The 15,677-nt window shown below is 35.7% G+C and overlaps 1 protein-coding gene across 1 annotated transcript; it reads right to left on the reverse strand.

Moving 5' to 3' along the window:
- Window positions 1–3,974: 3,974 nt before the first annotated feature.
- LOC100157581 (olfactory receptor 6C2-like) lies at window positions 3,975–4,960 on the reverse strand. The gene has a single exon (XM_001927159.5). The coding sequence runs from the start codon at window positions 4,958–4,960 to the stop codon at window positions 4,025–4,027; it is 936 nt and encodes a 311-aa protein (XP_001927194.2). The 3' UTR covers window positions 3,975–4,024.
- Window positions 4,961–15,677: the final 10,717 nt, after the last annotated feature.

The following is a 15,677-nucleotide window of genomic DNA, read 5'->3' on the forward strand; positions in this document are numbered from 1 at the left end:
TAAACGTGCTTGTCCAAAAAAAGAAAAAGGAAAAAAAAAAAAAAAAGATAAGTCACGATTTTCTAAAACTGTTCACCTAGGTAGCTTTATGCTAATACTTACTTGGAATGTAGCCCAAGTCATAGAAAACCAAAGAAATGAATTTACTGATTCTGCAGCTGAACTTTTGGAATGTTACTGTCTAAATGTGTAAGTTGGTGGATTATCCTTCCTATCACCACTGTAGACAAGAATCAAAAGAAACAGCTTTACCTACCTAGTATTCTCAGGACAATCTCAGAGCAGTGCTAGGGTGAGGAGATGATAAAAATGAGTGAGGCCTAATGTACCACGCCAGGCATTCATTCTTCTATCCTCTCTCCCTAAGCCTCCACAGCTTGTGACTTCAGGAATTACAAGTCTAAACAGGTTGTCTTCTGCCAATGCTGCTTCTCGTAAAGAGTTTAAAATAATATACAAAAGGGAAAAAAGAGATTTTTTTTTGAGAAGCCATATAAAGTAAGAACAGTTCTGTAATGACTTGGGCCTTCTAGCTTGAGGATCATCCTTTTATTCCTTTATATTCATCCATAAGTTCATGAAATTTGGCACATAAACATCACTAGACTGTATAGAGGAAGCTATGGAGAGTCATAAGTTCACAAGCCAAAACTACCAACAATCAGAGGACTATATCCACTGTGGGCTGGAGGTAGGAGTCAGGGGCAAGAATATACATAAGATATAATATGACACAAAGAATTATTAGAACAGAAACATCAAGAATTTAAAATAAGTATAATTTTCTCAAAAAGATAAGAATGATACTGGTAAAATGAAGGATAAAACATTATAAAAATATATAGGTTAAAAATACTGCTGAAAAACATAAAAGAAATAAAGAATAAAACAGATGAGGCTAATACCAGGAGACATAGAACTAAAACAAAAATAGTGAACTAGAATATCAGCTCTGATAAATTCTTTCATAAAACAACAGGAAACAAGAGATTAGATAGATAACAGAAAATATAAAGATACCAGATTCAATAGAAATGTAGGTGGGTAGATAGACAGGCACCAAAAGACAAGAATATATACCAAAACCTAGATAATAGGTGTAACAGGTGAAGAGAAGATTAACAAAAAGAAATAATAATAGAGGTCCTATACTAGGCAAAGATGGATATCTCTGTGTATGCTGTGACAAGATAGATAAGGAACATTTATGCCTTAAGAAATCAGACATTTACTTTCTCTAACACCACACCTGAAAATAAACTCAAAATGGATTATGCCCTATAAATCTGGATACTATAAAACTAGAGAAGAACATAAACAGAAAACTCTTGGACATAAATTGCATCGGTATCTTTTTGAATCCACCTCCTAGAGTAATAAAAATAAAAACAAACAAATGGGACCTAATTAAACTTAAAAACTTCTGCACAGCAAAGAAAACCACACATACACACACAAAAAAAGGTGACCCAGAGAATGGGAGAAAATCTTTGCAAATGAAGCAACTGAAGATTAGTTTCCAAAATGCACAAATATCTCATGCAGCTTTATATCAAACAAACAAAAATCAAAAAATGGTCTGAAGATCTAAAGAGACATTTCTCCAAAGAATACAGACAGATTGCCAAAAAGCACATGAAAAGATGTTCACCATCACTAAATATTAGAGAAATTCAAATCAAGACTACAGTGAGGTATCTCCCCACACCAGTCAGAATAGCCATCATCAAAATTCTACAAATAATAAATTCTGGAGAAGGTGTGGAGAAAAGGGAACCCTCATACATTCTTGGTGGGAATGTAAATTTGTACAACCACTATGGAGAACAGTATGGAGATTCCTTAAAAACTAATTATAGAACTACTATATGATCCAGCAAGTCCACTCTCAGGCTTATACCCTGAGAAAACCATAATTCAAAAAGGTACACGCACCCCAACGTTCACTGCATCAGTATTTGCAACAGCCAAGACATGGAAGCAACCTAAATTTCCATCAATAGAGGAATGGATAAAGAAGATATGGTACATGTAAACAATGGAATATTACTCAGCCATAAAAAAGAATGAAATAATGTCCACATGGATGGACCCAAGAGATTATCATACTAAGTGAAGTAAGTCATACAGGAAAGACAAATATATGATATCTTATATGTAGAATCTAATAAAAATGATACAAAAGAATTTTTTTATAAAACAGAAACAACACAGATTTCAAAATCAAACTTATGTTTACCAAGGGGAAATGATGGGGGGAGGAATAAATTAGGAGGATGGGATTAACATATACACTGTACTATAAATAAAACAATAACTAACAAGGATCTATTGTACATCTCAAGGAAATCTACTCATATTCTGTAATAACCTATATAGTAAACAAGAAAGGATATACATATATGTATAACTGATTCACTTTTTTTCAGTTAACTAATACAACATTGTAAGTCAACCATAATAAAATTTTTAACTTAGAAAAGAGAAATCAGACATTTAAATTTGACAGGAAATTTTACATTTAAATTTGACCTCAGAAGGCTTGCCACACAAAGGACATTTTCTTCCATAAAGAATTTTTATTTTTAAATATACAAAAAAATAACTAATACATAAAAGTACCATGTAATAAACTGTAAACACTTATGTAACCACCACCCAAGAGGAGAAGAGAGCTAATTCCTTTTCAGTCAAACAATTGTGTTTCCCTAAAACCCACAGTTAACTAAAAGGCAAAGTAGAATTATACTTGACACAAAAATTCCATTCATAGAACAGAAGAGCCCTGGTTTACTCCCACACACCTTCATTTGTAGAAACGACTCAAGGGTTTTCTTGCTCTTTTCTGGACAATAGCACACTTCAGGACAACAGGAAATTCGGGACCCTCACTTTAAAGCCACCTTATTATGGCTCATGTTCAGTTGCCTCCCAGTAGGGCCTACAGCATTTTAACACAACCATCCCCTCTTATCAGTGGTCCCAGAAGTCAATTCTACCCTCAAATGAGGTTCCCAGGTATTTATATAAGCCTCTGACTTTATTTTCTGTGAACATTTTGATTCCTAAGAGCAAAACCTTAACAGTCACCCCCAACTTTTCATCAAAAGACAAATTGGAAAACATTTTTAAAAGAAATATTCGAATAAAAGGACAAACATAGAAGGATGATGCAAATAATATGAAACATAAAATGATAACAAACTAATTATGTAATGTATATTTTTAACTTTTAAACAAGTAAGACAAAAAAATAAACAAAAGAAAACATACATAGCCATGAACCTGAAAATGCCTCTAAGGGCAAAAGTATCCATCTACAATCACCTCACTTTTCAACAGTTTCAACCTTTGCAGAATCTTGTACTCTCAGCAGCAATCTGATGACTTTAAGCCAATAGTTTTTGTTTTGCATCTGGCTTTTCTTGTTTTCTTTGAAAAATTACTGAAGGAGGAAATCTTTCAATAATCTTGAAGGGCTATATTGCAACATCTCTTTGCATTGCTGGATGAGGGGGTGTCAGTTGTTTTTACATTATTTTAACACATTCAGATAAGAAAGGGAAAGGAATATTATGGTATTCTTATTTCTGTACCTATTCTTGTGTTATTTATTGTGAGGACAGCATTGACAAAGCTGATATGAAGATGAAGGTTGTCTGCATTTCCTGCAAATTGATGCATTTTTCCTCCTACAAAGGGAAGACTCTTCAAAAGTGGTTGTGTAGCAAAAAGGGGAAAGTAATGACATGTACAGAATAGCGACATGAAAGACTAATGACTAATGCTTATTTGAAATGATTATGAAGACTTGATTGAATTACCAGTTAAGAAGAGATTGAAAGTTTTAACAGTTTAAGGGAGAAGAGAAATGCCCATGCACAGATGCTGGGACTGTCAGCTTTCTTTCTTCTCAGTTCTCTTTAATGTCTGTCAAAATGTGTCATCCTCATGGCTTCCGTTTCCACCTACATTCTCATGATATATCTTTTAATTTAATTTTAATTCCCAGTATGCAGTTCTGCTACTTTTTTGAATGAAACACAAATCTTTTAAGAGTGTCATAGAAAGACTGCTTTACTTGTTTATTTCTCAGGGTATAAATGAAGGGGTTCAACAAAGGGGCAACAGATGTAGTGAGCAGGGATACTCCCTTATTGATGGACACTTCATCTTTGGCTGAAGGTTTGATATACATAAAGATGCAGCTGCCATAGGTCATGGAAACCACAATCATGTGGGAAGAACAGGTGGAAAAGGCTTTTTTCCTTTGCTGGAGAGATGGGAATCTTAGAATCGTCCTGATGATGTATATGTAGGACAGAACGACACACACAAGGGTCACCAAGAAGGTCAACACAGCACAGACTATGACCAGCTGTTCTATGAACCATGTATCTGAACAGGAATTCTTCAGGATTGGAGAAGCATCACAAACAAAATGGTCAATAACTGAGTCACAGAATTCTAAATGGAGACTCAGGCCAAGGGGTGGAAGGATAATCAATAAGCCAGATACCCAACAACAGAGGATAAGATTCCTACAGACTCTGCTGTTCATGATGCTCATGTAATGCAGGGGTTTGCAGATGGCCACGTAGCGGTCATAGGACATCACTGTCAAGAGAAAAAATTCTGTAGCTCCAAAGAGGGCAATAAAAAAGATTTGGCTGAAGCAGGCATTGATGGTGATGGTTTTGTCCCCACTTGATATGATGTGCAGATAGGTGGGCACACAGGCAGTTGTGAATGAGATTTCTAAGAAAGAGAAATTTTGAAGGAAAAAATACATAGCTGTTTTTAAATGATAATCCACCAAGACCAGAGAAATTATGGTCAGATTCCCAATCACACTGAACAAATATGTGATCAGCAGAAAGATAAAAACCAGAATTTCTAGTTGTGGGTCATCTGTCAAACCCAGTATGATGAATGTTGTTACTGCTGAATGGTTTCTCATCACTGTCTTCATACTATTGCCCAATCTTCACATAAAAGTCACAGAAACTGCATCTGAGGAACAATGTCAAATATGACAGAATCAAATTGTGACTACAAATAACAAAATAGTCATATGCTGCTCCTTCTATAACTTGAAAAACAGTCTTTCATAGATTTTCAGGAGTGATGCCTTCAACTCCACTGAATATACTACAGAGAAGCTAGAACCAATTTGTGTGAGTGCAAATCATATGTCTACATGAGCAACCTTGGACAAGTCATTTATCAGTCTGTTTCCAACTTCCTAATCTGTAAGAAGAGGTTAATGATGATACTACATTATAGAGTAACTGTGAATTTTAAATGAGTTAAATCATTTAACATGCTTATAATAGTCCTTGGGAAACAAGTATCAATATTATTTTTCTAATTTTCTTTCTTAAAAAATACTTTCTTAAGTTCCTATAGTTAAACTTGAAAGTCTTTCCATTGCAAAACCAAAGGACAACCTATTGAATGAGATATTTGCAAATGACATTTCTAATAAAGAGTTAATATCCAAAATAAAGAGCTCACAAAACTCAATATCAAAAAAAAATAGCTGAAAAAAAATGGGCACAAGATCTGAATAGACATTTTTCTAAAGACATACAGATGGAAAACAGACACATGAAAAGATGCTCAACATCACTAGTCATCAGGGAAATGCAAATCAAAAACTCAATGAGATATAACCTCACCCCTGTCAGAATGGCCATCATCAAAAAGAACACAAATATTGGCAAGAGTGTGGAGAAATCAGGACACTCGCACACTGTTGATAGGAATGTAAATTGGTGCAGGCACTATGGAAAAGTTTATAGTGGTTCCTTAAAAACTAAATATAGAAGTACCATGTGATCCAGCAATTCCACTCAGGTATATTTTTCTAATTTTCTGAAGCCAATATCTAATCACCTCAAGAAGGAATTTAGCTTTCAGGTAGCACCTCTGTGTGTGTGTGTGTGTGTGTGTGTTACATCATTAATTTCCTCCATACTCCTAGATTAATTTAATCAACATAAAACATGCTCTGGTATTCCTTATAAAATCCTTTTTTAAAAATCCTACTAATCAGAGAGTAACACTACTATCGCATATTCTTTGAATAAAATTTCTTGTCATTGTCATATAGTTTTGACCTTCAGAAACATGTTAATAGGTCTAGTCAAAAATAAAATAAATTTAAATTGAAAAAGATGGGAGGGGAGTTCCCGTCGTGGCGCAGTGGTTAACGAATCTGACTAGGAACCATGAGGTTGCCGGTTCAGTCCCTGGCCTTGCTCAGTGGGTTAACGATCCGGCGTTGCCGTGAGCTGTGGTGTGGGTTGCAGATGCGGCTCGGATCCCGCGTTGCTGTGGCTCTGGCATAGGCCGGTGGCTACAGCTCCTATTAGACCCCTAGCCTGGGAACCTCCATATGCCGCAGGAGCGGCCCAAGAAATAGCTAAAATAAGACAAAAAAAAAAAAAAAAAAAGAAAAAAGAAAAAGATAGGAGGGAGTACCTGAAATTGAAATTAAATAGAAAAATATCCACCCATTTGTATCACAATACCTAATCTCATACACCATAATCACAGCAATGAGGGGGAAAGAAAGGACTAGTCCAGACACATATCTGATTATATCTGCACTATTTTGGTCTGAGGTAGGGCAGGAAGAATTTTAAATAAATCCTAAACTCTTTTTAGTGGGCAATGTTTTTGTAATAGTATGGGCAAAATTGCTGAAATATTTTAGATTTACTATCAGACTGAGCAAATGAGAAAAGGGTGATTTTCAGAGTTTTTGCCAAGAAATTAGAAAGATACATACTGATTGGAGACAAACAAGAAAGAATCTTGAGTGGATGAACTGTTCTTACAGGTCTCAATATAATCTAATAATTTCTAAAATGTGTATGTGAAGGTTTAAATAATCTAAATATGCATAGATGAAGGAAACCATTTTTTAAAAATGAAAAGTTAATCCACAGAATAGGAGAAAATGGAATTAATCTCCAAAATATACAAATATCTCTTGCAGCTTTATATCAAAAAAAACCCAAGAAACCTAATCAAAAATGGGCAAAAATCTAAATAGGCATTTCTCCAAAGAAGACAGACAGATGGCCAAAAAAACACATAAAAAGGGGAACAACATCACTAATTATTAGAGAAATGCAAGTCAAAACTATAATGAGGTAACACCTCACACCAGTCAGAATGGTCATCATGAAAATTCTACAAACAATAAATTCTGGAGATGGTGTGGAGAAAATGGAATCTTCCTACACTCTTGGTGGGAATGTAAATTTGTACAACCACTATGGAGGAGAGTATGGAGGTTTCTTAAAGAAATAAATATAGAAATACTATATGATCCAGCAATCCTACTCCTTGGGCATCTATCCAGAGAAAACCGTAATTCGAAAAGATGTTCATTGCAGAACTATTTACAATAGCCAAGACATGGAAGAGACCTTAATGTTAATCAAGAGAGGAATGGATAAGGAAGATATGGTACATATATATACAATAGAATATTACACAGCCATAAAAAAGAATGAGATAATGTCATTTGCAGCAACATGGATAGACCTAGAGATTATCATACTGAGTGAAGTTAGTCAGGGAAAGACAAATATATAATATCACTTATATGTGGAATCTAATAAAATGATATAGAAGAATTTGTTTATAAAATAGAAACAAATTCGTAGATTTCAAAACTAATCTTAAGGTTACCATGAATGAAGCCATTCATAGGACGGAAGAACTGGGAGGGTGAGAATAACACATACATCGTAATGTATAAAACAGACAATTAATGAGAACCTATTGTATACCACAAGAAAATCTACTCAATGTTTTGTGGTAAATTTCCTATATAGGAAAAAAGAATGTCTATATATGTATAATAGCTGATACATTTTGCTGAAACTTATACAACATTGTAAGTTAACTATACTCCAAATAAAATTAAATTTTAAAAATATGCATATGTGCAAGGATATTTGTAGGCATATATGTGCATAATTTTGTATGCTGTAGTCTATGTGTACACGATGCTTACATTCCCTTAGTCCACTAAAAATAGCTAAGAAAAGACACCCCAGTAGCAATTAGCTCACCTAAGGGCCCAGATTTTGGCATCTGTTCCCCACCAAAGTAAGCCAGTTTTCCCTAAAAATTTGCCTTATCCAGGACTGAGGTAGAGTAGGTGCAACATGAGCATGCAACACCTTATCATGCCAAAATTAAGGAAGTGCTCAAATAAAGAATGGGACTTGTCACAAAGTCCGCACAAGCCAGCTTGAAAGACGGCCCATTGACAAATGTGGGAATTTGAGCACCAAAATTATTAGGTACAGTAGTAAACTATAAGCCATTGAAAACTAGGAATTCATGACAGCATATAAGGAATCAATGGATTATTTTGGAAGAAAAGGGTGGGGTCTTACTTATAAAACATCAAGGACAAGCTGGTAGATACAGATAAAGTAGGAAAAGTTTTTGAAATCATTATTGTAAAGACCAAATCAGGTAAAAACCATCAAAAGATGCAAATTAAAGGGAAATTTTTGTTGAGGAATAGGATACTTGCATGGTCTTGAGGTATATTCTCATAGACTGCTTATTAGTTACAAAGGAAGTAATGATGGAGAAATTGGACAACTTGACCTGGGAATCAGATTGGTCACCCTGAGGATGACATAATACCATCTGTAGAGTACTCTGGCTAAGAATGAATAACATGAATCTAATGAGAGACAATCAGAGAAACCCAAACTAAGGAAATTCTATTGTGGGGGTGGGGGAAGAATAGGACAGGACAAGGGAGATTGCATTGTACAAAAATGTCTGTCTCTATTCTACAAAGCTATAGTCATCAAAACATTATGGTGCTGGAACAAAAACAGAGATACAGATCAAAGGAATAGGATAAAAGGCCAGAAATAAATCTAAGCACCTATGGTCAACCAATATATGACAAAAGAGGCAAGAATATACAACCTAAATGTCCATCATCAGACGAAAGGATTAAGAAGATGTGGTGGAGGAAAGATAATCTCTTCAAAAAGCGGTGCTGGGACACTTGGCAGCGTCATGTAAAATAATTAAATTAGAACATTCTCTAACATCATATACAAAAATAAACTCAGAATGGATTAAATACCTAAATGCAAGGCCAGAAACTATAAAACTCCTATTGGAAAACATAGGTTGAACCCTTTGCCATAAATCACAGCAAAATCTTTTTGATCCACTCCTAGAATAATGGCAATGAAAACAGAACAAAACAAAAACCAATGGGACATCATTAAACTCAAAAGCTTTTGTACAGCAAAGGAAACCATTAGAAAAAGAAAAGACAACCCACAGAATAGGAGAAAATCTTTGCAAACAAAGCAACCAACAGGGACGTAATCTCCAATATATACAAACAACTCATACAAATCAACGACAACAATAAAAAACAGTCCAACAGAAAAATGAGCAGAAGAACTTTCTTCTCCAAAGACATACAGATTACCAAGAGGCACATGAAAAAATGTGCAACATCACTAATTATTTGAGAAATGCAAATCAATACTACAATGAGGTACCATTTCACACTTGTCAGAATGATCATCATCAAAAGTCTACAAAAAATAAATGCTGCAGAGGGTATGGAGAAAAGGGAACCTTCATACACTCTTGTTGGGAATGTAAATTTGCACAACCTGTATTGAAAACAGTATGGAGGTTCCTCAGAAAACTAAAAATAGAATGACCATATGATCAGCAATCACACTCTTGGGCATATACCCAAACAAAACTTTCATTCAAAAAGATACGTGAATCCATATGTTCATTGCAGCACTATTCACAATAGCCAAGGCATGGAAACAACCTAAATGTCCATCATCAAATGAATGGATTAAGATGTACATATACACAATGGAATACTACTCAGCCATAAAAAAGAACAAAATAATGCTATTTGCAGCAACATGGATGGAACCAGAGATTCTCATACTAAATGAAGTAAGTCAGAAGGAGAAAGGCAAATACCATTATGATATCACTTATATGTAGAATCTAAAATATGGTACAGATGATCCTATCCACAGAACAGAAACAGACTCAGAGACATGGATAGCACACTTGAGGTTGCCCAGGGGGAAGAGGTAGAAGTGGAGTGGACTGGGAATTTGGGGTTAATAGATGCAAACTATTACATTTAGAATGGATAAGCAATGATATCCTGCTATACAGCACAGGGAACTATATACAATTTCTTGGGATAGAACATGAAGAAAGGTAATATGAGAAAAGGAATGTATGCATATGTATGACTGGGTCACTAGGCTGCACAGCATAAATGGATACAATGCTGTAAATCAACTGTACTCTAATAAAAAATTTGCCTCAAAAAAATGCATAGGCTGTAGAACTGTTCCAAATAAAGGGGGCTAGAGAATCATGACAATTAAATACGATACCTGACACAAGACTGGATCCTGGGAAGAAGGGAGAAAAAAATCATATTAAGGATATTATTGGTTCAGTGGCAAAATGGAAATATAAATAGAAAATTAGATAAAAGAATTGTATCAGTGCTAAACTTACTGAAATTGATACACACTGTGGCTTTGAGATGAATATCCCTGTTCTTAGGGCATATACACTGAAGTATCTAGTAGTAAAGCATCAAAGAGCCATGAAATACATATTTTAACTTCAAATGTGTCATAAAAATATTATGAAGAGCGATAAATAGGAAGTGATAGAGTCAATGGGGAAAATATTAACAGTAGATACACCTAGATAGTCATCTATTCTTGGCACAATGACTAATTTTGCAAGTTTTCTGTAAATTTGAAATTATCTCTAAATAAAAAGAGAAAAACCCTCATACTGCCTTACTGCCTATCTATCACCTCATTCTCCGCTCCATTTAACAGAAAAGTTCCTCCAAAGAATTATCTTCAGTCTTTAATTCCCTTGCTCTCTGTACACCTTTTTTTTTCTCTCACGGAAAGAATTTTTGTTGTTATTGGAACATTAATGTTTACTATTTCTTCTCCAGTGAGATTTTCACAGTGATAAAAACAATGTGAGAGCCATTCTCAACACAATTTTTTTCTTTTTAGGACTGCACCTGCAGTATGTGGAATTTCCCAAGATACGGGTTGAATGGAGCTGCCCCTGAGGCCTATGCCACAGCCATGGAAACATGGGATCCCAGCACACCAGCGAACTACGCTGAAGCAGTTTGCGGCAGCACTCGATGCTTAACACACTCAGCAAGGCCAGGGATCAAACTCACATCCTCATGGATACTAGTTGGGTTCTTAACCTGCTGAACCACAACGAGAACTCCTTTCAACACATTTTTAAGTATACAGTGCAGAATTAACCATAGTCACTGTGTTACACAACAGATCTCCAGAACCTATTCATCTTCCATCACTGAAACATTTTATCTGTTAAGCAGAAATTCCTCATTTCACCTTTCTTCCTACTTCAATCTCACCTCCACCCTACTATGCCATCAAAAAGCCTTCTACCAAAGAAACCTCTCACTTCTTATTAACAAATGAAGTAACCAGGCATCAATCCTCAAGTTTTTCATATTCAAGTATGCTTAAACATCTTTTCCTCAAAGAATTTTTTTCCTCTTGACTTCTTTGTTGCCTCACTCCGATAGTATTCATAGCTCACTGCTCCCTCCTTTCAACATCCTTCTCTTATACCAACTTTCAAATGATAAAGGACCCCATGCTGTCCTCTTACCTTCATATCTACACATTCCCAATGGGATAAGGTTCAATTACATAGTTGAAATGTCATCTTAATTTTAACATTTTGATAATTGATAGATACAAATGGATAGATGTATGTTATATATATATATATATATATATATATATATACACACATGTATGTAGAATCCATATTTAATAGCAATTTGTATGTCAAATGCTCCTATAATCCCTCCGTACACAAAATATGACAATAGCTCTCTATCCATCTCTAGCCACACCTCCTAGCCATCTCTGATCTTTTTCACTTGACCACTCCCTGGTTATCTACCTGGCTTTCTCTCCAATGTTCAAGGCAGCCCTACTTTGAGCCTTTGCACAGACTGAGGCGTCTTCCTTGATTGTTCTTCTTCTGTCTGCACACTCTCGGATGCATCTTGTCACAGTGGGCTCAGCTCAAATGTCACCAACTTACAGGCCCTTCCCTGACGACCACATTGGCACCGGCTGTCTTTGTCTTCTTCCTAGTAATTAACATATCCTGAAATTTTGTCTCCTCCTCACTTACCACCAGCTAAAACCTTCACTTGGGAAAGAAACTCAAATAGCTTATAGTCACCATTATACCAGCATCTATTGACAACAGTGATAGGCATAGTGTTTGGTATGATAGAATTTGCTGAAATACTGGGATTTACCCTTTCACAACCAGAATCATTTAAACAGAAATATTAAATGTAAACAAATAAATGAAACTTTAAAGTAGGATTTTTCACCTTAGTAATAGAAAGCTGTAGAATATTTTTAGGAGATGATGGGCAAAGAAAAGCCTTTTACGAGACGTTTTCCTCAGTACCTAATGCATTACATAATGCTTTTAAAATCCACTCTGATGAAGAGAAAAAAATGACCAAATATTCTGGATTTATCCCCCATGCCATAGTGTCCAAGCAGGTAACCGATGTCCTCTCTCTCTCTCTTTTTTTTTTTTTTTTTTTTTTTTTTTGCTTTTTAGGGCTGAACCCATGGTATATGGAAGTTCCCACACTAAGGGCCATATGGAAGCTGTAGCCACCAGCTTATACCACAGCCACAGTAACACAGGATCCGGGCCATGTCTGCGACCTACACCACAGCTCACAGCAATGCCAGATCCTTAACCCACTGAGAAAGGCCAGGGATCGAACCTGCGTCCTCATGAATACTAGTCAGATTCGTTTCCACTGAGCCACAATGGGAACTCCTCTTCTCTTTCTTAATACAACTTCTATCTACTCAAATTATGGAACAATGTGGTAATAAGACCAATGGCCAACTACATAGTCACTTAGGATCTAGGCAAGAGCAATGCAATATCTAATCTAATACATTGGTCTATTCAACTCTTTGCTGTCCTCAGTCATTATTTTATGTCTTTATTGTCTAATACGGTAACGATTTGCCATGTACGGATGTTGAGAACTGAAAATGTGCCTGGTTTGATTGAGATGGGCTGTAACTGTAAAATGCGCATGATATTTGGAAGACTTAGTAAGAAAACAATAATATAAAACATCTCATTAGTACTTTCAATATGAATATATGTTGAAGTGATACAGTTCTAGATATACTGATATAAAAGAAAACATGCATTTTAAGTTTCACTGTTTTATTTCATTTTTATTGATACTATTGAAAAATTTTAATTGTAAATTTGGCTTCCATTATATTTCTGTTGACCACAATTGTTAAAAATTTTTAAGTCCCCTATCATTCAAGCATTTTTTTTAATCCTCATGGACCAGATTAGATTGTTTTCTAAATAGCTTTCCTTTATTTATTTATTTATTTATTTAGTCCTTTTAAGGCTGCACCTGTGGCATGTGGTGGTTTCCAGGCTAGGGGTCGAATTGGAGCTGTAGCTGCTAGCCTATGCCACAGCCACAGCAACATGTGATCCGAGCTGTGTCTGTGACCTACACCAGAGCTCATGGCAATTCCAAATCCTTAACCCACTGATCAAGGCCAGGGATGAAACCTGTTTCTTCATGGACACTAGCAGGGTTCATTAACCACTGAGCCACGATGAGAACACAGGCTTTCCCTTTTTAAATTATTCCCTACAAATATCCTCTGAAACATATATTCCCTGCATCAAGGATATGAAGCTGTACTGAAAGAAAGGGAAATTTTGGAAAAATGGAATCCGAACCATTAATAATGAAGATAAATGGAATAAACAGGTATACAGATGCATGCTTGAGAGATAAAAGAGGCAACTGTGGAGTGATAGACAAAGTGAGAGATTGTAAGAGACATGGGGAGATGTTTCCCTACGGCCATCAAACCACCGTACGTAGGGAACACCCCCCAATTTAATGGTTCATTAAATGAGTCCTGCTGACATTTTCAGTCTGATAAGGGCTCATTCCTCTCTAAATAAACTCATAAACTGCTGGTTTTCCTTTAAAAAAATCAAAAAAAAAAATTAAAACTTTGGTACTTAATTTCCTTTCCTGGAGTGAAATATATTACACAGAATGAAATGTATCACATAGAATGAGATAAATACCTTCTCCATTAGTTACAAATGGAAAGATACCTGACTAGTAAAACATCCAGTGCTTACCTTTCCCATTCTTCATTATTTCATTTGAAAGCACTGCCTCAAATGATATAAGTGAACCTCCACACAAATACATAGTAAGAACATCGAAGTTCACTGCTAGCCCCTTGTCATTAGGAACACACACATACCCACTGTGAGTATTGTGAACGTGTTTTGGTCTCTGAAATACAAGATATTCCATCCTATTTTTAAATTAGGAAAATTTTCTATGCAAACTGAGTAGCTGAAAGAAAGATAAAAAGTTCAAAAAACAAGGAGGAATTGAGATGCTTTCAATGAGCTCTACAAACTTGAGGGTTCTGATTTCTGTATGGCAATTTGATTGTCTATGGAAAAACAGATTTTTATACTAAAGGTCTTTACATCCTCCATCTGCAACATATTCACAGAAAACAACTGGGGAATAAAAGGTCCTTGGAGGCCCTGATTCAAAGGTCTCTCTCAATCTAAATATAATTTTGGCAAAAGAATTCCATGCCAGCACCAATGGGATTAAGTCTTTTGAGAGAAAAAATGAAGTAATAACAACAAATTCAATCCCAACATGGAAAAGTAAGATTCTGTTTGCAAATCAGAAACCTATTCCTTATTATTTGTTCAGACATGGCTTATGCAATGTAATGACTAAGATAGCCTCCTTACCTAAAATTAGAGGCATATTATAGCTATGATATAGAAAATTCAAATAGAGATAAAAGGCTAACACAAATCATGAAATAGCTAACATTGAGAAATAAATATTATTGTTTTGGTTATTGTCCTTTCACACTTTCTCCATATTTACATATACACATATATTTTAAGTATAATATTAGACCAGCATTTTAACTTACTTTTGCATAAATACGTATGATAAACATATTTCTATCTCAATAAAAAGAGATATAAGCAAGTATTCTATATTTCACTATGGTGTTTACTGTAGCTTTTTTTTTTTTTCTTTTTTGTCTTTTTGCTATTTCTTTGGGCCGCTCCCGCAACACGTGGAGGTTCCCAGGCTAGGGGTCCAATCGGAGCTGTAGCCACCGGCCTACACCAGAGCCACAGCAATGCGGGATCCAAGCCACGTCTGTAACCTATACCACAGCTCACGGCAACACTGGATCGTTAACCCATTGAGCAAGGGCAGGGATCGAACCTGCAACCTCATGGTTCCTAGTCGGATTCGTTAACCACTGCGCCACAACGGGAACTCTATTTTTTAATTGAAGTATAATTCTATTTTGGTCTTTTGCCTTTTTTAGGGCTGCACCCACAGCATAAGGAGGTTCCCAGGCTAGGGGGGTAATCAGAGCTGTAGCCACCAGCCTACGCTAGAGCCACAGCAACTCAGATCTGAGCCACATCTGTGACCTACA

The sequence above is a fragment of the Sus scrofa genome, unplaced genomic scaffold, assembly GCF_000003025.6.
Source record: "Sus scrofa isolate TJ Tabasco breed Duroc unplaced genomic scaffold, Sscrofa11.1 Contig524, whole genome shotgun sequence".
Classification (NCBI taxonomy): Eukaryota; Metazoa; Chordata; class Mammalia; order Artiodactyla; family Suidae; genus Sus; species Sus scrofa.

Coding starts and splice junctions, on each gene's coding strand:
- LOC100157581 (XM_001927159.5), bottom strand. CDS start 4,960: ATGAGAAACCATTCAGCAGTAACAACATTCATCATACTGGGTTTGACA.